The 24,014-nt window shown below is 43.6% G+C and overlaps 1 protein-coding gene across 2 annotated transcripts; it reads left to right on the forward strand.

Moving 5' to 3' along the window:
• Positions 1–497: 497 nt before the first annotated feature.
• On the forward strand, positions 498–23,675 carry plpp2b (phospholipid phosphatase 2b). 2 transcript variants are annotated; one of them, XM_037115120.1, is made up of 6 exons: positions 498–820; positions 16,299–16,450; positions 16,710–16,972; positions 17,566–17,623; positions 19,138–19,314; positions 20,283–23,675. In XM_037115120.1, the coding sequence occupies exons 2-6, from the start codon at positions 16,319–16,321 to the stop codon at positions 20,439–20,441; spliced, it is 789 nt and encodes a 262-aa protein (XP_036971015.1). In that variant the 5' UTR covers positions 498–820; positions 16,299–16,318; the 3' UTR covers positions 20,442–23,675. The 2 variants fall into 2 exon arrangements, with proteins under 2 accessions (XP_036971015.1, XP_036971013.1); XM_037115118.1 differs by lacking the exon at positions 498–820 and adding an exon at positions 3,317–3,884.
• Positions 23,676–24,014: the final 339 nt, after the last annotated feature.

Consider the following 24,014-nt stretch of genomic DNA (forward strand, 5'->3'; position numbering starts at 1 on the left):
AAGATTAACAGACAAATGTAGATTTTTTTCTCCAATGTTTTTAGTGGACAACTACAAAAAAAGAGGAGGAAAAAGAGGAGAAAAAAAGTTTCAATTTCAAAGCTTCCATTTACAGTCTCTGTTTCATGTTTCCAGGATAAAGCAGAGTATCTGGCCTGGAGTTCCTGACCGTGCACCGAGCGGTCTGACCGCTTGGATCTCGAACTCTGAACCCCAGAAGCAAAACGTTCTACTCTGAGGGAGATCTGTCAACTAACTAATGAACTGCAGGAGGAGGAAGCCTGCTGAAGCTTAATGTTATGGATGTATGAGCAGGAATAGCTGAAGAAAAGCACACAAAGATGCTGGGTGAACTGTTCTTCTTTTTTTGTGTTGGTTGAGGTGAACCCGGGCCTTTTTGTGAACATATATGAGTCAAACCTTCGCACAAAAGCATTACGCATTACGACGAAAGAGGCACAAGATTTCCCTTATTTTCATTTGGGTCAAGCTCATTTTCAGTGGGAGCACGCGGGACAAATCTATGACGGCATCAAAATGCAATTTAACTGCTAGGTGAGTTAAGGTGGACCGCTCCTAAAGCTTAGTTCCATATAAATGCAGGAATAATACTAGGGCGGCTGACTTTCAAGTCGAAAAAGGAGCCTCATATAAGAAACGATACGAAAATAAAAAGCTAGTGCCGTGAGATATTGCGTGGATAGTTGTTTCAGGAAGACAGCAGCGGTCCACCTTAACTGTCCTCCAGGTTACGTCTCATTCTGAGATCGATACTTCTCGGCTGCCATGACGACGGTGAGCGGAGCAAGCTACTGCTAATGTGAGTTGTTCAAAAACTGTCTTCTTAGCAAACTCTTTGTACACAAACAATGTTCTCAATGCTCGTGTTCATGTGTTGACACCCTGGTGACGCAACGAGCAAAGTTTCATGTTTTGTGAGTCTTCTTAGTGTTTTGAAAATAGAGATGTTGATGCTAGCTTAAAACTGCCCCGCACACTCCCATTGAAAATGAGCTTGACCCAAAAACGAAAATATGGTAAATCTTAAAAGTGCCTCTTTCGTCGTAATTATGCTTTTTCACGAAGGTTCTACTCATATTCATTCACAAAAAATGCCTAGGTTGCGTTTTGGCAAGAGTTTCACTTTAAAATGAGGAGCGCTTTTGTGCACACTGTGCTGTATGTGTGTATGTATTTCTGTGCGTGTATCCACAGTTACAATAAGTGGCGTGTGGTATTACTGATATCTCTCCCATCCTGTTTATTCATTTATTTATTTATTTATTTACACAGAATTTGACATCTAAGCGAGAGAAACGTGAAATGAACATGTCGCATTTTAAAATAAACTAAGAACCTATCACACCATTCAGTTTTGACTTCACTATTGGTACTGTTTGTGAATGAGGTGAAAAGCTTTGTGGACAGTGACTTCAAATTGAAGTTCATCCTTTCATCCTTTTGTCAATACGATGGAGGTTCTTTTCTGGTCATGACAGCAGTAAATGTTGAGTTTCAATATGATGTTGCTTTAAATGTGAGCGTGACCAGGTGGAGTGGATCGAGCTGCACGAACAAGATAGAGGAAACACCTGTGAGAAAAATGTCTGGCTCAAAGATAGTGAGAATGGATGCATAAAATATATTGGACATCGACGTATGGTTTTGTCCTTGATTCAGAATCATGGAGTTTCTTATTTACATTCAGAACCGCCAGGGTCAACACCCACTCCCATCTCGTCCTCCACGTCCACTGCTTTGTATCAACACAGCATTTTATAATGTGTGTCGATTCAGTTCAGCCGGCTTTATTGACCTGGCCGCATGCAAGACAATGTTGCTAAGGCGCATAAATTGCACAGTCATTATAAACATAATTCACAAAAACTACATACAACAAACACAACATATTGCGCTCACAGCATGACAGACTTAGAGATTACAGCTCCACAAGCCGCACACTGTAAGACTGTTACATTTGAGGGCACATTTGTGAAGCTCTTTTGTGCAGAATCTCCCAATGAAATTTAGGAGTCTCATCCCTGTTTCTGGGAAAAAGGAAAGAAAAGGAAGAGAAGACATTAAAGAGGGCCCGACCTGTCTTTGGTGCTGTTGGTTACAACCAGAAGGGGGCAGAGGAAACTCAGTTTTTAAATGAACTCCTTGTACTGTAACCCTGAAAGCACCATGTCCCATCACCCCCCAGCCCCAGAGATTATTCTGTGTCACTGTTGGTTGTAGTTGCACAGTGTTAACTGGCAGCCGGTTTTCACATCCTTATTCTAATGCGTTTAATTCTTCCGTTTGCAAACATGCAGGAAGTCAAACAAAGCTGCGAGCCAGAGTTAGTGCACGCGAGATTATCTACTCAACTCAAGTGTGCTGAACTAATAGACTTGGGGGTAAACACGGTGTTTGTCATGCAAACAGAGTTAACTGTTAATACACACAAATGACTCCTCTACACACACGGCCCGGGTGCAGCCAGTGTGAGTGGTGGTGCCCTGGTATTGACTGCTGCTGGTGGGTGGGTTGGGGGGGGGGGACATCCTGGCAGTTCGGATCCCCTGCTGGTGTTAAGTCATGCTAATGTTCCTTCAGTCCCAGCAGGGCTCGTTAAAGTCTCCCAGCTTTTGTTGGGTTGAAGGTTTTGCTGGTTACACATTTTTTAATAATTACCCACCGAGTGTGCTCGGTGTGTGTTCACCTCCCAGCGACACGGAGGTGCTGACTCATATGTTTGGACCTGTTTGCTTTTTAGTCGGCTTCGATTTAAATCTCCCTCAGATACGTGAGGAGGGTGCACTCTGGGGGGGGGAAAAAAAGGTTAAGTTCTTGACAAAACTGAGCAGTTCAAGTGTTCCTCCTGTGTGTGTTGGGGGAAACTGAAGTGCATGCTGGGATGAGATCATGTAGGGCTCTCATGTATGTGAGGATTTCAGAAGTGGGGGCAGAGCTGATCCTCAATTAAAGCCACAGCCTTATTGTAGTGCTCTGAAATCCATTATGTCCTCAATTCAGTCCAGATTACTTCAGATAATGTGGTCAGGTGTAATGACAGCCACTGGTTTCAGGTATTAACCCATTTTCCTTCTTAACCTTCTATTCTTTCATCCTTCTGAAGTATTCCTGACCTGGCAGGGCAGTTTTATGTGTGGGTTTCCTGTTGTCAGGCACCTCCTCCTCCTCCTCCTCACAAACTTTGCCTCCTCTCACAAAAGACATAAAATAAGTTTGGTTTTCAAGGCAGGGAGAGCAATATCCAGCAAACCGCCGCGAGGTTTTCTCCCTCGCTCTTTGCACGCCTGTGCGTAAAAAAAACATCTAGCCTGACGACGATCAGATAGCCAGAGAGGAGCCAAACGAGGAAGTCGGGAGGAGGGACCAGTGCAGTGGCGTGGTGTGTGTATGTGTGTATGTGTATGTGTGTGTGTGGAGCAAAGAGTCTCCACTGGATTCTCCGGACGCCTCCAGCGCTGTGAAATCGGAGGATCTCTTCAGTTCTGCTTTGTGTCCAAAGAAGCGATGCGCGCAAACGGACGCACGTCTCCAACGCTGCCGCGCGTCTGCTGAGAAACGACCAGCTGTTTTTTGTTTAGAAAAAAAAAAAAGAAAGAAAGAAAGTTACACACCTATGCTGTCAATGTCAGCACAGGTAGTGCAGAGGATCCCGGAAGAACTCGTAGTGCAGGTTAGCAGGTTATTTGCGTAGCTTGTGCTTTCTTTCCTGAAGCGAGCGAGCGCCCGATGGACTTACTAACAAAGTAGTCGCTCGCTCCGAAAGCCGTCGATTTTGTTTTTAAAGTTAATGACCGAGAAGAAGATGAAGGAGCTGAGGAAGAAGAAGCTGTACGTGGTGATGGACGTCATGTGCGTTGTAGTTGGTAAGTTGCGGTCGCCGAGTACAAAACATATTCTTACTTTTATCTAGGAATTGCTCTCCAATGTAGTCAAGAAGAAGAAGAAGATGTGATCTTGGTGTTGTTTGTGTGTTTGTTGTGCAGCCATGACAGCACCTCGTGTATTCATCGCAACAATGTCATCTCTGTGAGCTTTGTTTGTTTGTTTATGCGTTTATGCATAAGTCGCAGTTTTAAATCAGATCCTCGGGGCAACGCAGAAGCTATTTAATCATCAGTGTCTCTTTTAGAAAGCAAATGCAGTTAAGTGGGTTTCCATGCCCGGGTCCAGCTCTGCCAGTGCAGCCTGTCAGCCGGTTTGTTTACGCGGAACCCAAACTGCAATATTGTCCAGGCTGAAATGTGTCACACGAGTGGAAACACGATTCTCACTCTCCTCGCTGGGCTGCATGCTTCATCCTACACGTCGCCAAAAAAAAAAAAAAAAAAAAAAGCTTTTCCAGGACTGTACGCAGGGCTCAGGAAGCCTGAATGTTTGTTTATGGAAATCCGATATGCATGTGTGCGCCCCGCTTATTCCTCATTTTTCTTCAATTTCTTTGTCCGCCAGGAATCTTCTCAAGAATGTCCCCACATCCCACATACGCTGCATTTCTCAAAGTATTGCTTCCACTTTGCTCCACAGGGTCATTGTTTTTCAGAACCTCAGTTCGGAATAATGAAAAATTTGGGCTGTTTTCTGTTTTTTCTTTTTTTAATTATAAGTTTCCATTTCTGGGGGAACTTGATCACATTCTTACTGTCTCTCTCCCTCTCTGAATAACATGAAGCCACGGTGACATGTCAGAAAAATGAATCATATCAGTGACACACATTGTGGTTATAGCTTATCAACATGTGCCTTTGCTCTTTCATGAACAACAGAATATGAAATGTTGCATGGTTGTATGAGGCATTTTATTAACTGATATCAAATTGAACAGTTCAAAAGTTATTAATAAAATCCACAAATAAATAGATTAAATAACAAGACATTTCACTAATTTAAAATTTAATCAGGCAAAAGATAAAAAAAAATAGAAAACGTATATAAAAATAAAAACAGCTTGAGTCCATTATTAACTAGAATGGCACTCAGTAGAGTGCATACCTCTGCCAACAATCCTCTTTAATTCACTCCAGCCTTAACCGATCTCAGATTTGACGCCCTGTATCCCTCTACATGTTTTTTCAACCGCTCACAACTGCTTAACCATAATTCTGGATCTGCACCAAAACTTGATGGGGTCTGTTCCAGGCCTGGATCCATCCTCCGTCTAAGTTTTGTGGAAAAAAGTTCAGTAGTTTTTGTGTCATCCTGCCGACAAACCAACAAACAGACACTTTGGTGGATGTAATTAGGTTTTGAAAAAGTGTTTGTATATTATCTTACTATCCTTATAACAGTAGATTCATTAACTGATTGCATTTTAAAACCAGAAAGCTTGATATCCCTTCCCAGCACATGACACATGTGGTCCTCCACAGTGATGATGATAAGTGTCTGATATGAACATATGTGAGGGGCTCCTCACCCCCACCCTGCTGCCCCAGAGGTCTTGCGTGTGTGTTGAATGTGCCACTGTGGCGGGACGTCGGTTTTCTGTATTAATGCCACAAGCCCTCCACAGACGCGTGTTGTGCAACGGTCTGGTGGTTGTCGGCGTGCTCATCCCTGATGTCGGTTGTGAAGTTGGGAGGCAGGGACGATGGCTCTCACAAGTGCTGATCTGCTCCGCTTTGCACTTTCAGTCCCACCCTCCCCACCACCACCCGCTCCACTGGCTTTTCAGAGAGCTTAGGGATATTTTTTTTTTCCATCTGTGGGAACGTCCACAGACTGCTGAACTTGATAAGCCTCGCCATTTCACTGTCACAAGTCTGGGATTAACGTCTGGGCTGGGTTGGTCGGTCAGGTCTGGGTAGCTGCGTCCCACTCTTTTGCCTCTCCCTTCCCTTTTGCCACCCACGTCACCCACCCAAATAATCATCAAGTCGACCCCAAGCTTATGTGAGGTTGCCCCAGCCATGTAATAACAACATGGCTGGGCTTGTAATCATCGTGACCGTTTGCCCATATGGAAACAGAGTTTTCAGTTTGGTTTTGTCTGCATTTCGAGACTATTTACATTTCTTATTCTCTCCTCTCTGCTTTTGCCTTTCAGGCTCGCTGGTCTTTATCTCTGCTACATTTACCTCTGACTCTAAATATTAATCTCTTGTTCTCCACTTTGGCAGCAAGGACCTATGTGTCTCTGGTCTCTCCAGCAGTCTTTTGCTGTGAAAGTCCAAGGCCAAGCAGATGCAGTGTTCTCGCACTCTTGCAATGTTAAAGAAAGTGAGAAAAATAATCCTGGATCCTGTCCCTTTGTCCGGATCTGCAGCTATAACTAATGGGGTCTTTTCTGAGGCGAGAGCCGTCCTCTGCCCAAGTTTAGTGGAATCCTCTTGACAAATGGACACAAATGAAAAGCTCCTTGGCGGAGGTAAAATATTTAAAATGAAGTTTTAAAAACAATGTAAAAAATAATGCAGAAAACAGTAGTTTAATTAATGCTCTCTTAATCAATAATGCTTTCTAACACATGATACCAGAGATCCTAAGGCCTCGTTTCCACGAAGCAAACATTGCATGTAAATATGTCACCTGCCAGTCTGTTGGTCCCTGTGAGAACCTCCATGATCCCTGATGTGTTCATGAAAATCCTTCTGTCCTCAGTCAGTTCGTTGACAAACTGCAGCAGATCTTGGACAAACTCACCATGCTGTTGACGCTCCGCGCTCTGTCTTTAGTGCCGTTTTTTGTCTATCCATAAGGAAATGTGCGTCCCTGTGTTGAACTCTCAGGGCGTGCATCCATAATTACGGACGCGAAACAAAACTGTGTGGAAACCAGGCTTCATAGAGCGGTTTGTGTGTAACGGCTCAAACTCAAAACGTCCATTCTTTTTTTGTCCATCGAGGGGAAATCCAATTTGCTATTTTAATTGCATTGGAACGGCCACAATTGTTGTGCACTGAAAGGTTACCATACCATGAGATAAAACATGTTCATACAGTAGAAGAAAACAACTACGGAAGCTTTTAAATCGAGAAATCTGACACAAAATGGCTGCCTGGAGCCAAGGAGTGGTTTGCTGATACCTCAGACATGAAGTCTGCTGTATTATCTGTCCCATGCATTATGAGGGACATCTGAGCTGCTTTTGCTTTTCAAATATCTGCCACTGTCTTGAGTTTATCGTTCTGTGTCTTTCCCGACTGTATCCCTCCCTCCCTTCCTCCCTCCCTCGCCCCTCTTCTGTCTATGTAAGTCTACACTCAGCACAAATAGATGGTGGGTGTTGGCTGCGAGCACACAGAGCTCGCACTCGGAGCCCTGCAGGTGTGGGTTGCTCTGGAGTCACCGCTCGCGTTTCTGCATGACTTCTATAGGCGATGTGTGAGCGGCGTCGAGCTGTGTTTGTTACGAGCGCTCTGACTAAACTGCCGTGACTCGAGGCCTGTTTGCACTCGTCGCGCAGTACATTGCGACAAACCTGTTCTGTCCTATAGTTTATAATGCCCTAGATTCCACACATGCACATTATGTCTAGTGTATGCACAGGGAGCAGCCAGAGTTTGACCTTCCTGTATATGATATTGTTTTGATTTGCGGGGACACAGCTGTGCTACAAAGACGACATTGAGTCATAAGTATGTCACCACTTTGTTTTGTGTGTGTGACTCCTGTGACTTGTATCGGTTTGATTGTTTATAGATTTGCTTTTTTTGCTCCTCCAATCACACGTGAAGAATAAGGCAGTGGGGTTTTTGATTCTCCTTCTTATGTTCCCGTCATTTAATATTCACCTTCTTGTTATGACGTGATACAGTGAGCGTGCTCCCAAAGCCCGTATATTTATTTTTGTTCATCGCATTAGAATTCGCTTACGTGCAAACATGGATTCCGGTCTCAAATGTGTCGGTGGTGCGGCGACGTTGCCACAGCATCTCCCGGGAGCTGGGCCTCTCACGCGGCTGCGTTGGGAAGACGGATTGTCCCGAGTTCTCAGAGAAAGGCAGCGAGGACACTTGATGGGAATGGTTTTCCTCAGGAGAGCTCTGTCATGGAAACTGAAGCCCTTTGAGCAAACAGGCACATCCCCCTGAGAAACACAAGCCCAGTTTATTTCTCCTTCTCCTTCTTCTTCTTTGTGCTCTCGTCTTTTTCAAAATATCTTAATTGTGCGAGGGTTTCTGGTCAACCAAGCCTTTTATCGTTCTCACTTTAAAGTGGATGAGGATCTTTTTGTCGTGGCTGTTGTGGTAAAAGCCTCACCACATTTATCATGAGGCACTGAGGGAGACATGTTGTGCTCATTTTCAGGTTCATAGTTTTATTTTGGGTCACCATTAGAATAGGTTTAATAGGTTTACCGTAAAATCTATCAGTGTTTTTGAAACATTCGTGAGGAGAAAATTGACAGCTTTTGTTTCACTTCGCCTGCTGTTCTCCTGGCACCAATGTAGCTCTCATTGACACCTGCCAACACGTGTATTCTTTGCAGTTACGTTTGAGAGGAAAAACATATGCGTGCACAGAGAGGGAGGAGAGGGAAGCGATGATTACTTTCAGACAAGGGGCAAGAATTAAGGAAAAGGTCACTGGTGTTGAGTAAAGTTTGCATTTCCATGTGTAATTATGCCAGAAAATCAGTGTTTTCGGCAGTGGTATGCAGATGTTAGTGGCCTTTTCAGAGAGCCTCAGCACTGCTCATGAGGGCTGAGGTCTTTAACTCCTGCAGGCCTTCATGTTTTGAGGTTTAAACCTGTGTGGCTCACTTCTTTGATCCCCCACCGAAACCCAGACTCTTTGATTGCCGGCCCCAGATTTAGCTGCCCTCCCACCGCTTCGCGCAGACCTCGCCTGCCGACCCGTCTCCTTCTGCGCTGCTTGGAGCTAAGCATGCGTAAATGATGCTCGGAGCGCGGCAGCGGGATTAAAAATAAAAGAACGGGCAGCAGGAGCAGGATTTGGTGCGACCGGTGAAGTTGGGCGTTCCTCGTGTGAATTAGAATTCCAGAGGCCAACCCCGACAGAGGTTGTAGGCTCAGCACATACCTTCCACATTAGTCAGTCCAGCTTGGGGTGAGACAGTCAGAAAAGAGGGAGAGCTGGCTTGTTCTGTTGCCACAAGACATCTCTTTAAAAGGTCGAGAGACGTCACCTACGTCGAGATTCGATGCTGTAGGTTTTTTTTCTCGCTGTCATCTCGACAAAGCAAACAAAAGAGGGCGGGAAAAGAAAAAAGAAGTAGTGGAAACAGTGACTGCAGTTAGAAGAAGAGAGAGAAAGAGAGAGAAAAAAAAAGAGACTGCCTCTGTCCTTGTCCGCGGTGGGAGAGTTCAGAGTCAGAGTGACATGGAGATGAAAAATAAGAAAAAGAATCAAGGAAGGGCGTTAATGTGAGAGGAAACGAGAGCTATCAACAGAGGGATAAGATGGGTTAGAAATAGGGGAAGCGAAAGGCAGAGGAGAGGAGAAGAGAGTGACCTTCTCGCTGGAAAAGACGAGAAATGAGAGTGGAAGAAATTAGATGGAGGAGCAAATGTTCCAGCTGTGACCCTGGAAAGTTTTAGACCAAGCAGGGCAGCCCCGGGGCATGAGAACAGCCCTCGCACGCCTTACACGCCTTGCAAATATGCATAATGAAAACCCAGACTGTATGTTTTTTCTCGAATTGAGGAGAATAATCGTCCGTCCACATGGCTTTTCCGCAGGTGCAGCAGGTTATGTCAGAGAAGCCGGGGGCAAGTAGGTGTGTGTTGGGGGGGCTCTCAAGACGTTCAAACAACTTCCAGATGATGGTGGCAGTCCGGGCGAACTTTAAATTGCATGAGGGGGACGAGAACAAAAAAAAGGGGAGGTAGAAAAGAAACAACGAGACAGAGGGAGGCAGAGAGAGAGGACACAACGAGCCTCGAATCTCAACCCCAGAGTGCGATTTTGCTCCAAATGGTCCCACGTAATTGCACATCTGCCGAGCTAAATAAAGCAGCGTCCCATCGAGGCCTCTATATTTACAACAGAGTGAAGAGTGTGTGGGAGGACGCTGCGATCAGGAGAGTGACAGTCAGACAGATGGAGCAGCAGAGGGAAGAATGAATGACTTTGTAATAAGAGAGAAGAAGAGAATGCAAAAAAAAAAAAATAGAAGCAGAATGGAGGAAGTGAATCAGCACTGGAGGAAGGGAATGAAGGAAAGAGTGCAGATCTCTTCTCAACACTGACATCTTTGTTTTGTGCTAAAAAAAAAAATAATAATAATCTTGCCGCCTTCAGCAGGGGGAGACACTGAGGTGCCACTGCGAATGAATGCTAATTTGCGGCCAGGTAAATGAGAAGCCTTAAACTTCCCAGAGTGGAACCGAATTCTCTAACGCGGGCCCTCCGTCGTCCGCTGCAGGAAGCGCGTTGCAAACAGGCTTCAGTCAGAGGAGATTTCTGACTGGCAGCTGGAGATTAGCTTCTGGCTACGTTCCAAACTGGCAGGGCTTTTTCCCCTCCCCTCCATTCGTGGAAGCAGGTGTCTAGAAAGAAGGTTCTCCTGGATAAATTCCTCCACCCCCCTCTGTACATGTGGGTTTTCTCCGCCGTAGATGTCCGAGTTTAGCTCAGGTCGGAGACACTGCTTGGTCTTTAAGTGGAGGCAGCTCTGGAGCGGTTTCAGCTGGGGTTGTGGGGTTGTCTCGTGGTGTCCAGGAGACCTAATTTGTCTACCGATGCGTCTATTTTTTGCCTTTGAGCTGTATGTGTGAGTGGCGAGTTTGATTCATGCAGATTTTATCCAAACAGGCACTTCATCATGAGACTCTTCCACACAGCTCAGGTGGTACCGCATGATCTGCCCGCGACTGCGCCGTAAATACTCTTTGCATCATTTTATTTGAGCTCTTTAATTTTCATCCAAAACCTTTTTAATATATGACTTGCAAAGTGTCAAGTGCTTCATTTATGAACACAGAAATAAAAAATGTATACTTTTTTTTTTTTTTTACAAGCCAGCGGAGGGTTATCCAAGGCCAGGTGTTCTTACTTCACTCAGTCTGTTTGGCGCACTGGCAAAATCCAAGAATTGTAAGCATAGAAACACTTATAAAACCCTTGACGTATGGTTAAAGAGATAAACACAACTCATGCTTGAGAGTGAAATGTCGTTGACATGCATTCAAAAGCTATTTATCCTCTAAGATGGTATATTTCATTAGCAGCTGCCATTTCCCTTTGAAGCTCCTCTCTCTTCATTTCCCCGCCGCTCCGCTGTGATTAACGGCCGCGCTCTGGCAAGTGTTAAAAGCTTCATAAAAACAGCTCGCCGTTGGCACACCACGTGACTCCGATGTAGAAATGATTATGTCCCATTATGCCATTTTAAAGTGACATTTACCATGCTGTAATAAGTAAACAAACATTCCCCCAGACTTTACCCAGGCCAGTCTTACACAAACCTTTAAATATTGCTGTGATGTCGTTATAACATATGTCAGTATCCGGTCAAACAAGTCCGTCCTTTGCTTTTGTCTGCAGTGCCAGTTTGTTTTTTAATGTTGTGCTAAATGCCAGTGGTCCACACTGTGAGAAAAGTTAGTGTTGGCTGAATGGAAACAGATTTCATGTCACCGATTTAACGACAGCATGTGTGGATTTTACCCCCAAAAAGAGACGCCGTGTTTGTTTTCATGTGTGGTGGGTAAACACTCCCTGAACATTATATTCATAAATAATGTTTTAAGATGTTAACATGCTGTGTACATTTGAGCCACGACTACAGTGGACTGTAAACATTTAAGGAGTCTGTAAATGTTTAAAATAATCATATGAAGACACTTATGGAGGACCAAAGCTGCCCAGATAAATAAATAAATACCTCAATGAATAAATGAATATATCAATTAAGTCACCAAAAATGATACCATAGATAAATGTAGAACATGTGACATATACATTTTTGTATTTATTTTCCTCTTGTATTCTAGTCCTTAAATTGATTTATTTATTTGTGCATTTATTTCTATAGCCTTTTATTTTCCTTTTGCATTTTATTTTCCTCAAACATATGTATTTATGTGTTTTCATTTTACATTTATTTATGCATTTCTGCATTCTTGTCTTCATCATTTCTTATTATTTGTGGTGCATTTTATTCTTTTAGGGTCATTGATTTATTCGGTCCTCTGTAGGCATCAGAGTGGCCATCTGAGAGTGTGGCATTTCCTAACATTTCCACGTCTTTATTTCCCCACAGGAATGAAACATTTTTAAAAATCAAAAACTGACCTTTATAGAATAAATCATAAGCTTGCAGTCACAGTAATAACTCCTGCAGTGACACTCTATCCGGTACAGCCCTGCATGATTTAAGTCTAACCATTTATCAGCGATGGTGACATGGAAAGGTAAGCTTTTTTTTTTTTTTTTTTTAAGACGCACTGCTGTGCCTCCTGCCAGCTGGAAGCAGGATGCAGGATACAGATGTAGAAAAGCCACATCAGTAAATCCATATCAGGGCGCCTGAGACAGGATGTTAGTTAAATACAAGAGACCCCATGTTGTGCTGTTGTGACAAACAGGATTTTGTTAGTGTTAAGAGGAAAGTATGTGGAGTGAGGCTTCATGCCACCAAGTCCTGACTGGTGGATTTGTGAACGGGGATCCAGTCGACGTCAGTGGGAAGTCACTGCGCGAGGACAGGTGTCCTCCAGCTGCTGCTGCTCGCAAAGAAACGAGGCTGCCGTAGACAAAGGGGGGAAGGTGGCGCCAGCGTGTCAGGCAGGTGGTCGATGCACAAATTGCCTATAGGCACTAAAATTTCTAGTTAAGAATTATTTATCCCTCTAGAACACAGTGAAAATATAAGATTTTCATGAAGGACCCTACTTTTGATTTGCCAAAAAAAAAACTATTATAGTCATATGGTTGCAGTCACAACCCCCCAAACATAGAACGATGTCAGCAAAAGGTGAATCAAGTGCTTGGACACTTTTTCAGATGCTTTTTCATCATGGATAGCCAAACACAAAGAGCCCTTTTTTCTTTTGAATGTTTTTGTTTTTATTTGATAAAGTGACGTGGAGATGTTTATTTTGTTATATGAATAAGAAGTAAAAAACAAAGGAGAGAGAGAGATAAAGAGAGATGATACTAATCTCATGAGTGTACTCTAAACAGTTAGCTTAGCAAAGACTGGAAACAGGTGGAAACAGGTGGAAACAGGTAACCCGGCTCTGTCCAAAGTTAACAGAATTCACCCACCAGCAACATTAAATCTCGCTGACTGACATCTTGTTTGATTAATCTTGTTAATCTGAAAGAAATGAGATGAAATGTACAAATCGGTGACTTTTAAAAGGCTTTATGTTGTTGAATTCTGTTGTGATTAACCTTTCTGAGTCTGAACACAGTGTTCACTCGCTGACATTTTGTGCTTCCCCCCCTTGTGTGTTGTAATTTGCATCTTGGAGAAGTGTTGAACCCTTCCAGCCAAGCTTTTTCATTTAACCTCACTTAACTGATAAGGCGAGGTGTGTTTTTACTTGCACATCTTGTGTCGAAACGCTGGAGTGGGGAGTTGTGATGCCCTCCCTTCCTTTCAAATGTCATGAGGAGATTAGAGCTCCTCATGTATGTTGAAATCAGCTGGCGTCTCTCACTGTGTTGCATCCTTCCCTGTTTGTCGAGTCTAAACCCAAGCTCCACTGAGGTCGCGTTACCAGGAGTCCAATGTGCAATGTGTGTTTATCCTATAGAGCTCTATTGTTTATTCTCCTCCCGACACAAAGCTCCTATTTTGCTGCTGCCCTTCGTTACCGAGCCAATGAGACTCTTTGTCTGTACGGCATCTGTGTGGAACATGTGTGCAGTTGGCATGTCGCTAAACAATGTCCGCACTCATCTCATGTCACCTTGGATATGTGCGATGTCAGACAATAGCAACGTCATTGTGCAGGTGCCATTGTGCGCGGTTGTTTATCGTGGGTTATTAAAGGGGTTTCTCTTCTTCGCTGGTTAATTAGTGGTTTATTATGACACCACAGAGCTCGGACAGTTTTAGTCATAACGGGTTTATTTTTTTTTTCCTCTGGATCAAAAGTTTTGTCATGTCTCAAAGTATCAGCATGTTGCACTTCCTTCTTTGCATCCTTTTGAACTTTTTTGGCATTCAGAAAAAAAAGCCCCATGTTTAAGTCAGCTCTCATACATTTACAGTAGGCTGTTGTTCCATATCCATCATGAAGGGTGTTACCGAGTGTTGACCTCAGCTGAATCCTGATCCACCATCCACTTGTATATTTTCCTTCAGTCTCAGCCTTCAGCGCCGGTCTCTCATCAGTCAGTCTCGCTGGACGTCCTCCTGGAATTATGTCAGCTGCAGACATTTTTTTGTGAGAGAATGGGAGGGGTGCGCTGCTCATTTACACAGGAATGTAATACTATTGGTGAGGCCGCTTGTTCGAGTGTGTGCGGTGCTTTCTCTCGTCTGTTTTTCTTGCATTTAGTATGTGGCCGAAAGGCATTTCCATGGTAGCCCCAAGACTGTCTGTCAGCCTGTTATGCGTAGTGGTAGTGGGTATCAGGGTGGAGGGTACATTCTTCGGTCGGGCTGCAACTCATGATTTTTTTTATCAGTCGGTAAATTGTTGAGAGCTGCGACAATTTATCAGTAAAATCCATTAGTTGTCAACAAATAAATCAATCACCAGCTGTTCTGATAATCAACTAATCAGTTGCAGTTAAAAAGAAAAAAAAAGCTTCTGATTTTGGTTTATTTACTCCTCTATGACAGTAAACTGAATATCTGTGGGTTGTGGACAAAACAAGATATTTGAGGTCGTCATCTTGGGCTTTGGGAACCAGTGATCTTCTTACATTTTATGGATCGGCATAATTTGAATAACGTGGTTGAAAATCATATACACTTAAATTATAATGCATAGACATCGAGTCCTCGCTAAAGAGTCTGCCATGCAAAAGAAAACCAACAAACGGAGTGGTCAAAGATGCCATATTGACATTTAAGGCATTGAATTGAATCATGGTGTCAATTCGTGCTTTGAGCAACATGTAGGAAAATGTTCTACCTTAAAAGATGCCTGTTTCCCTACAAAATTAAATTATTTATTATTTATTTATTATTATTACTGTAAGAACAGAGTTTACCAAGAAACGATCGATGATGTAACGCCTCACGTGTGCATGCAGGCTCGTATGTGTGTGTCTTAGGTGCGCTCCGGTACTTGCACAAATGGCACCACACCCCTGTAGAGCAGGCAAGAAAATAATCAATAGATGAACTGACAATGAGAATAGTCATTAGCTGCAGCCTTATGCCAAATGGGAAATGTGAAAAACAATGACTTATACACATCACGAGCTACCACAGCCAGTGTTTTAAAAACTGCTTTCTCTCTGCGTTATATTTGAAAACAACTAACAGCAACATCAAATGGAAAAATGCAAACAAGTTTAAACTAAAATCAATAAAGTATCCATTTTTGCTCAAACTCTGCTTTACACTCTCCGTCAGTCTCTGAAACCAAATTTGACTTGACCTTAAAGAAAAAGAGCATCTGCAAAATGTATTTGTGAGCGTGTTTAGAGCGCACATCGTAAAACTTTATATTTCAATCATCATACTCGCACTTTTACATCTGACCTCAAAATGCAGGGATGTGGGTTAGAGAGAGAAAGAGAGGAAGTATTTTTTAGGGGCGCGGATGTTTCGGGAGAACTCAAGGACATCGCCCGTGCACTCAGGAGCTGTGAGCGGCTATATTTGGCGTTATTTTTGGACGGAGCCACATCATTCAGAAGAGTCGCAGTCGTGTGTGCTGTGCCTGCGGTGATCGGTGTAAAGCCTTGTTTATGCACACTTGTGTCCACTGGTTGTGTGCGATGTTGACTTTTACATATGCCCACATGAGTGTATAAATGCTATTTCTGCGCTGTTTATTTTCGTAATTCCTCGCTGTGCATTTCTGCCCCCACATTTAAGTACTGCATGTTGTTTTCTTCATTGTGATTTCAGACCTTGAGCTCCAGAGAAAACTATTCAGCTATCCTTAGAGAAACAGTTTCACTTCCCGGCTTTGGAAATGATGTAATGTCTGCAGACCCTCAGAAAGCGAGACAAATGTGTTATTCCAAAACATTTTTCATAGATATTGGTGTCTGTAAACTTGGATCAACTTGGTCTCTAGTCTGTACGCCCAGTTATAATCTTGGCGGTGACCAAACATCATGCATCACTGACCTAAAAGCACATTGATCTCGTTTCACCGAAAGCACAGTTTCTCCAAATATAGTGAACATTCACCTCATCTGTCTGTCTCTCTCTCTGATTGTGTTTTTCGCCACAGCGGCTTTGCCCTTCATCATTATGACCATCGTGTCCAAGCCATATCAGCGAGGGGTTTACTGCGAGGACGAGAGCATCAGGTACCCATTAAAACCAGACACCATCACCCATGGCATGCTGGCAGCTGTCACCATCTCCTGCACAGTCATCATCGTAAGTTCACCCACAGCATCAATCTCCCCTTTCTTCTCACAGGCAGCTTTATTACGTATCGCCGAGGTAATGGCAAAAATCATGGAAAGTTTACAGGACTTTACTCATTTAACAACATCCTGCGCTGTTTGCTCCATTACTGAATAGCCTTCAGGAGCGTTCATGTATGAGGGGGGGAAAAGTCATTTCAACCTAATGAAGCAAAAAAGGGAAAATAAATTGGAATACAGCTCTTTAATTGTTTGCCTTTTTTCCTCAGATTTCCTCTGGAGAGGCTTATCTGGTCTACAGCAAGAGGATTTACTCCAACTCTGACTTCAACCAGTACGTAGCAGCACTCTACAAGGTTGTAGGCACCTTCCTGTTCGGAGCAGCTGTGAGCCAGTCGCTGACTGACCTTGCTAAGTACACCATCGGCCGCCCGAGGCCTAACTTCATGGCCGTATGCTCCCCCAAAGTCTGCAAGGGATACATGCAGGAAATCAACTGCACAGGCAAGCTTCAGGACGTCACAGAATCCAGGTAAGAGGAGAATATCTCTATCTATCTGGTATCATTGAATTTTTAACGTGATTCTATAGTTAGTTTAAAACTAAGATAGTTTTAAAGGTGACCTACTATGCCTTTGTTTTCCTTTCCTTCATTTCATTATAGGTTTTTGTGCATGTAAAAGATCTTGAAAGCTAAAAAGCCCTAAGTCCACACCAAACACCTCATCAGTAGCCCCGCCTTTAATTCTTACTTTTTTGACATCACAGCATCACCATGTCGCACATTTGTATAATTAATGCATATATTCAAGTCAGAAGTGAAGTTTAATGGAAGCTGAAAAACACGGCAGTGCAGACTGTAGACGGGTTGAGCAGTGCTGGCTCAGGCATGTGCAACCTGACCAATCAGAGGTCACTGGGTATTCATGGGGGGGGCCTTAAAGAGACATGAGCTAAAACAGAGCCTTTATGCTGCTACTCTGGACACTATGAGAACTGATGTGGTTTTTGAGCATTGAAGCATTTAACCCTAGTGGTATAATGATATACCTAAAACTAAACACAACTGTCTCCGTTATTATTCTGTGTGACACATTAGATTTGATTTTTTTTTCTCTTCTCCAGATTGTCCTTCTACTCTGGTCACTCCTCTTTTGGGATGTACTGCATGCTCTTCCTTGCGGTAAGTACAGCTCATGATCACTAGACACGGTGTAAATATGCATCTCTGTGTACTGTAAATATGAAAATAACTCCATGCAAATATCTAGTGTGAATCTGGGAACACAGTCCCAGGCTCACACACTGCGCTCCGAGCTCCAGGTCTAATTGTCGAGAAGAGAAAGGGCTCATAGAGGTGGTTTGTGCCAATGGACATAAAAGGACAAGGCAAGAGTTCAGAGGGAAAAAAAAGTGTGTACAGAGAGAAGTGATCTGGAGATCCTTGCCTCTTTCCCAGCAATGATGAAGGCAAGGCATGGGCTGTGTTTTGTCTTCCAGTCCTATCCACTTCATTACCCTTGGCCTCATCTCTTTGTGTGAAAAGCCAGGCACCAGTGCTAGACAGCAGGCGTCAGGAGGCCAAGCAAAGCAGCAGTGCTCAGTTAAAAAGAACATTTGAAAGAAAAGACAGGAAATCTCAAAATTAGTGTCTGCCCCTTAGTCTTTCAGTCCTTGCTCTCTGTTTTACCTGGAAAATACTACAAACAAATTTAGCTAAGCCGTGATATCCAGCCTGTGTCCCTCAATGTCGAGTGTGCAGAGTGTGCAGAGTGTGACTTGGGGTGGGGGGGTGGGGGGGACTGTGGTGTGATGCCAAATTTTGCACCTTCAACAGCAGCCCAGCAGAGGCCCAGAGAAGCCTGTACCGTTGCCAGGTTCATAATTTTTTGGCCTCTGCTGGTTTCCAGTAAAAAAAGGGAGTTTCAGTTCATAGGCGACATAAATTAAATTGGTACTCAACACCTTTTTACTGTTGAATCCAATTTGAGGCTCATACCAGCCACTGCTTTTGCATTGAGAGACACACAGTCAATGATCCAAGTCATTGACTTTTTTTTTTTTTTTTTGGTCTTTGGATGAGGTACCATCGAGCCTGAAACCTGATGGTAGGACGGGATATCTGCTTAAGCAAATACAGAGATGGTTGTGCAAAGCATAAATTTGACTGCTGCATTACTTCACTGCCTCGTCAGCATGTAGGATTATCTTTACATAGCATTATGCCAATTATTCAGAATGTTATCAGGAAAAAAAATGTGTTTGGTACAGTGCCAGTGCTGAACTGAGGATGTTATAGGGAGCAGGGGCAGAAAAAAATAAAATGGGCACCAGTGCACAGAAAGCCGTGAACTTGAAGGGCACCCCAGACGGCACTTCATCATGTTTAATCTACCACAGGGGCAGCCAAGAGGGCAGCGTTTATTCGAACATTGGGGCACAAGGGGGGACTGCAAAGACGATCACTCCCACTATTCGCAAATTATATCACAATCTGTAAAACTGATGGTTTTATGGTGTGATATCCCTTAAGGTGACCAAAAAAAATGGTTCTGACATCTTTTTTTTTCAGTGTTACAACAATATGTCTTTATGAACATGATCTCTCCCACTGATCTCTCTCTTTTCTGTCTTTTCTCCCTTCAACCCCACCCCACCCCACGATCCACTACCCTCCGCTCTTCTTCCACTCTCCAGCTTTACGTGCAGGCGAGACTTTCAGCAAAGTGGGCCAGACTTCTCCGGCCCACCATCCAGTTCTTCCTGGTGGCCTTCGCGGTGTATGTGGGTTACACCCGAGTCTCTGATTACAAGCACCACTGGAGCGACGTCCTGGTGGGGCTGCTGCAGGGAGCCCTCGTTGCTGTGCTCAATGTGAGTCTCCAAGGCAACCAGCTTCATTCAGGGGAAACACTGCAGCATTTCAGAATTCCTAATTGACATTTTCACAATTCAAGACTTCTGATCTGATCTGATCTGAGATTTTATACTGGAAACACAGTGATGTGATTAAAAAAAAAAAAAAGTAAGACTTATCTCAAGAAATTGTGCTCGACACAACATGTTTTGACATTTTGTGTGAAGGAGCCTTCAACCTGATGACTTCTTAAACATGAGTCTTACCCGTGTGGTTTCTGGCTTCAGGAAAAGCAAACACGGGCGGGGACGGTCCAGATCATAAAAATTATTATTTAATGGAAATCCCTCTGTTAGTGATACTCCCTTCAATGATGAACAGCTGCTGAAGAATCCCTGCCTCAGCTTGCTTTCGGTCCTCATTGTGAAAATCCACACAGACAGGAAGCATGAGGGGAGGGTGACAGCCCGCAAAGTGTGACTTGACACAAACCCACGCACTCACACTGGCATGTTCTCAGGCAATAAGTCCATTCTCCTCCTCGCTTCATCCAGCTGGGCTTCTTTATTGTCTGGCCACTTCCCTGTTTTGAGTGAGCCGCTGTCAGCACCGCCTTGTGGAAACTCTGGAGTGGTCGGGCGTGTGTTCGTCCGTGTGTGTGTGTCCGTGTGTGATTAATTGTGAAACGAGCCCGCGCCTTTGGCCTTCACATTGCTGTGCGCAATTAGAGACCCTCCTGGGCATAGTGTTTTATGGCCGACAGGGGTTGCGCCTGCTCTCTGTGTGTTCCTCTCAGATGTGTGCAAGTGTGAGTGTCACTTAACAGCTGTGCACGAACCTGTCCAGACATATGTAATCACAGTTTCCAGCCCTGCCCTTACCTCCACTGTATCCCTTACATGCTTTTACAGCAATCTCAGTGGGAAAAATATCCCTTAAATGAACAAAGCTAACCTCCTCTCCTCCCCTCCCCTCTCCTCTGCAGGTGCACTTTGTGTCGGACTTCTTCAAGAAGCGCCCGCCGCGCTGCACTAGATCTGACGCAACCGATAGCGAAGAGCCGGAGAGGAAACCCAGCCTGCAGATTGCGGACTCCGAACATGGCAACCATTACAACTATCACCACAATCCAGGCCCCGTGTGATAGCAGATGAGGCTCGGGGGGAGGCTGCAGCCTGCAGAACCCAAACCTGTGTGATAGGGTCCAACGCTGGGCCTTCAACCTTGATTGTGCAGTCAGCAGTGTTTAGATAACCTGGGTCACCTGCGGTCCTGACCCCATAGGCTGCTCACCACAGACTCCTGATGCTGTGTGAGAAGTCCTATGAGTGTGAGATGTTTAATCTTAGAGTGTCTATACGAATTTTGCCACCAGCTCTTTGTATGTCTGTTTAGAAGGAGTAAAGCTAAGGATCTGTAGCTTGCAGCCTCCAAGCCCCCAGCTTCTTCCCCCGTGTGTCAACCACTCACACCCAACCTACTCCCCAACCACTGGACTGACTGAGGGGGGGCTGCAACCAGTCGCAAAGGTACCCGAGCCCCCCCGAAAGACACCACGATGACCTCCTTTTCTCCTGTAAGAGAGAGAGGAGCATATTGTTTTTATTACATCGTTGTTGATGTTGAAGCGTATGTGTTTTAAAGCTGCATTAAGTGAAAGAGTCCAAACCCACCATGACGAGGCTGTCATGATGCACCGAGCACTGGGTGCTAATGTGTTAGCAAACAAGTTACACGCAAAGCTAAAACAAAGGACTGTGAGCTTTGTATGGCCAAATGACAAATGTAGGTCTGACATTCACTCACCTTTTACACCATGAAAAATATGTTTTTTTTTGGCTTGAAACATGGTAATGATACAGGAAATAGCTGCCTACAGTTTCATATAATAGGTCAGTGAGAGTGGTTGGGTTTCAGCTGTATGGATGGTCTGAATGTGCCTAAAAAACCTCAGAAATCTGGGGCATGAATCTGTTGATTCACAGTGGGATCTAGCAGCTCTTTTTCTTACAGGGGAGCTCTTTTATTTTAATGTTAACATCAAATATATTGCTTAATGGAGCTTTAACTTTTTTTTATGTTTTGAATTTAATATGTAGGGAGCCAAATTTGTTGGCAGTAGTGATATAAAAAAAAAACAAGTCAAGAGAAGAAGAAAAGACGAGAATGTTTATATTATTAGGTAAAAGCACAATTTGTTGATTGATTAGCTTCACTTGAGTGCACCTTAAACTGGCTTCACATTAGAAGAGTGTCGCAGATCATAACAAATTACTGCAGTGGCAACCAGTTCACAGCCGATGAGCTAATATTCTCCGCAGATCATGCCACCACGTTGGCAATAAAGCTCCAAAACTCAAAAATGTCAGCTGCAGGCCAACCCAAAGCTGCTTTGAAAGAGGATGTATGTCGACTTAACCAACACGCCAAACTAGCATCTGACATTAGCTGACAATACCTGTCCTAACTGCCACACAAACAGGTCCAGATGAACAATATAATGTTTTAAAAAGTGACTACACAGGCTTGTCGTGCTCGTGCTCGATGACTCACCCTACTTCAAGCAACTCTGATTCACTGGCTCCGGTCGAATTCAACTCCCAGCAATTATTCTTATTGGGCGTCGTTTTGTATCACTGAGTGTGCCCTGATAAAGAGTTTGACTGTGTTGAGTCAGCTCGATGGTGCCAACTAGTCTGAAATTTTTATTTGTGAGGAGGAAATATGTCGAGTCTTACTGGGTAACCTCACCAATTTTCCACATTAAAGGTCCTGGGGAAGCTGCATGTGAGACAAAAGGAGTATAAACCCTTTGTTGCTCCAGAGTAAGCTGCATTTAATCTGACAAATTGCCTCCAGTGATGTCGCTCAGGTTGCATTGTGGGTAGTGTCCATCGCTGGAGGTAATTTATCAGATTACGTGCAGTTTTATCCTACTTTCCTGCAAACACACTTTAATCTGAGAAATTGGACGACTTACCCTTTAGAGCAGACTTTGTGCCCAGGCAGGGTTTGATGCACCCTCAAATCTAGTGATGCTTTTCTAACAATGTAAATCATTTAAACTGTGGAGTTTATGAATGACTTGTATTTCCCTTGTGTGAAATGGACTGCAGGGGTAGAAAAACCATTGATGCGGACGACTTCGATCCCTGTTGGACTATAATGTGTCAAACCACTACTATATCGCCAATCAAATCAATTTGGCCTCTATATTGTCTTCTTCGTTTACTTTAATTTTTTTTTTCTCCAACTATAATAATCAAAGAAGGATGAGACAGCCATTTTGAAAATGGTGTTTAATTTATTTTTTAAATACAAGAAGTTCTTTATCTACTCTCACAAGGTTTGGAAATGCCGGCGCTGTTTTTGTGCAATCACCCCCGCTTGCCACTATGAGCCACAAATGTATGTACTAATGCTATGAGACATGTTTCATGTTGCGTGAAGGATGTATATACATGCTTGTGTGTTTGTGTATTTTACATGTAGGTACATTTTAAAATTTTTTTTGCCTGTACAGTGTGCTTCAGCCTGTGCCTTTTCAGACCGGTGGCTGTTAAAGTCGCCACACTAACGGATCCAGTTCCAGGTCCAAACAGAAGCCAGATGCCTTGGCAGGGCTTTTAAAGGGCTGTTGTAATGATAAAGGGTTACATACCCAACTGTGTTTTTGAAGCTAGTAACACCGCTCCACTGCCACTTCAAAAGATTCGTCTCTGTTCCTTTTCCCCTTCCTGCGCTGATAGATGGGGTTAATTTGTGAGTAAGGCCTCCTATATAGATTGTGTACAGCATGCAGACCCCTGGAGGACTGACAACACATCAGACAGACCACAAACCTGATTTGGGCGGCGGACAGGAAGACAGAGAGAATCTCACCTGGTAGTGATTGTGAAGCCCTGAAGCTGAGCTGTGACTGGAGAGGCTGGGTACATTTAGGGGAGGGGTGTGGGGTATCCCGTGGTGAACACTGGTCCCCGGGGTCTTCTACACATTTAAAAAAACAGATTTATAACAAGAAACAGCTGGACATTGGTTGCAGTGAAGTGCCACGCCCCCCCCCTCCTCTTGCTGCCTACATCTAAATCATCCATGTATTCCTGCAGGCAGACTAATAGCCCACAAATGAGGATGTAGAAACGTCATGGTGTTTGATTCCCGTCATGGTAACCAAAGTTCTCAGCTGGTGATGTGGCTCCATGTGTTGTTATGCTTAATTGAATTAGTGCCTTAAACTAGGCACTGGTTGGCCGACCTCCTGTTTGTATGTTGACATGGAGGTATGATTCATGTTTTTTTGCTCTTTTTGTACATAGATTATATCTATAGGCTCTAAAAACAAAGGATTTTAAATAAAGACATAATCCATATTGAATTAAATCGTTTTGTTTTAATTTATATATTTCATGTGACTGATGTTATGGTGGGCAGAGATGGGTAGTAACAGCTAACGTGATAGCTATCATGAAATCAGATTACAGAAAAATAAGTGCATTAAATCGGAACATATTAATGTGTATTGAGGTCATAGTTACATCGTCAAGAATTACTTGAATTACTGCTAATTTTATTTATGGTAATTCAAAATTATGAAACTTTATAGACAACTGTTGCTTATGAACAATGTATCTGACACAGGGTTTCTTTAACAAGTGATCTCTTAACCTTTAAACCCCAAGCCAATTTTCTAGGGTTAGGGTTACGGTTGGCATTT

The sequence above is a fragment of the Acanthopagrus latus genome, chromosome 11, assembly GCF_904848185.1.
Source record: "Acanthopagrus latus isolate v.2019 chromosome 11, fAcaLat1.1, whole genome shotgun sequence".
Lineage (NCBI taxonomy): Eukaryota > Metazoa > Chordata > Actinopteri > Spariformes > Sparidae > Acanthopagrus > Acanthopagrus latus.

Bases quoted from the DNA above. Each gene is read 5' to 3' on its own strand.
- plpp2b (XM_037115118.1), top strand. From the start codon at position 3,809: ATGACCGAGAAGAAGATGAAGGAGCTGAGGAAGAAGAAGCTGTACGTG. The intron at 16,451-16,709 runs GTAAGTTCACCC...TTTTTTCCTCAG, and splicing joins TCTCCTGCACAGTCATCATC to ATTTCCTCTGGAGAGGCTTA. The intron at 19,315-20,282 runs GTGAGTCTCCAA...TCTCCTCTGCAG, and splicing joins CCCTCGTTGCTGTGCTCAAT to GTGCACTTTGTGTCGGACTT.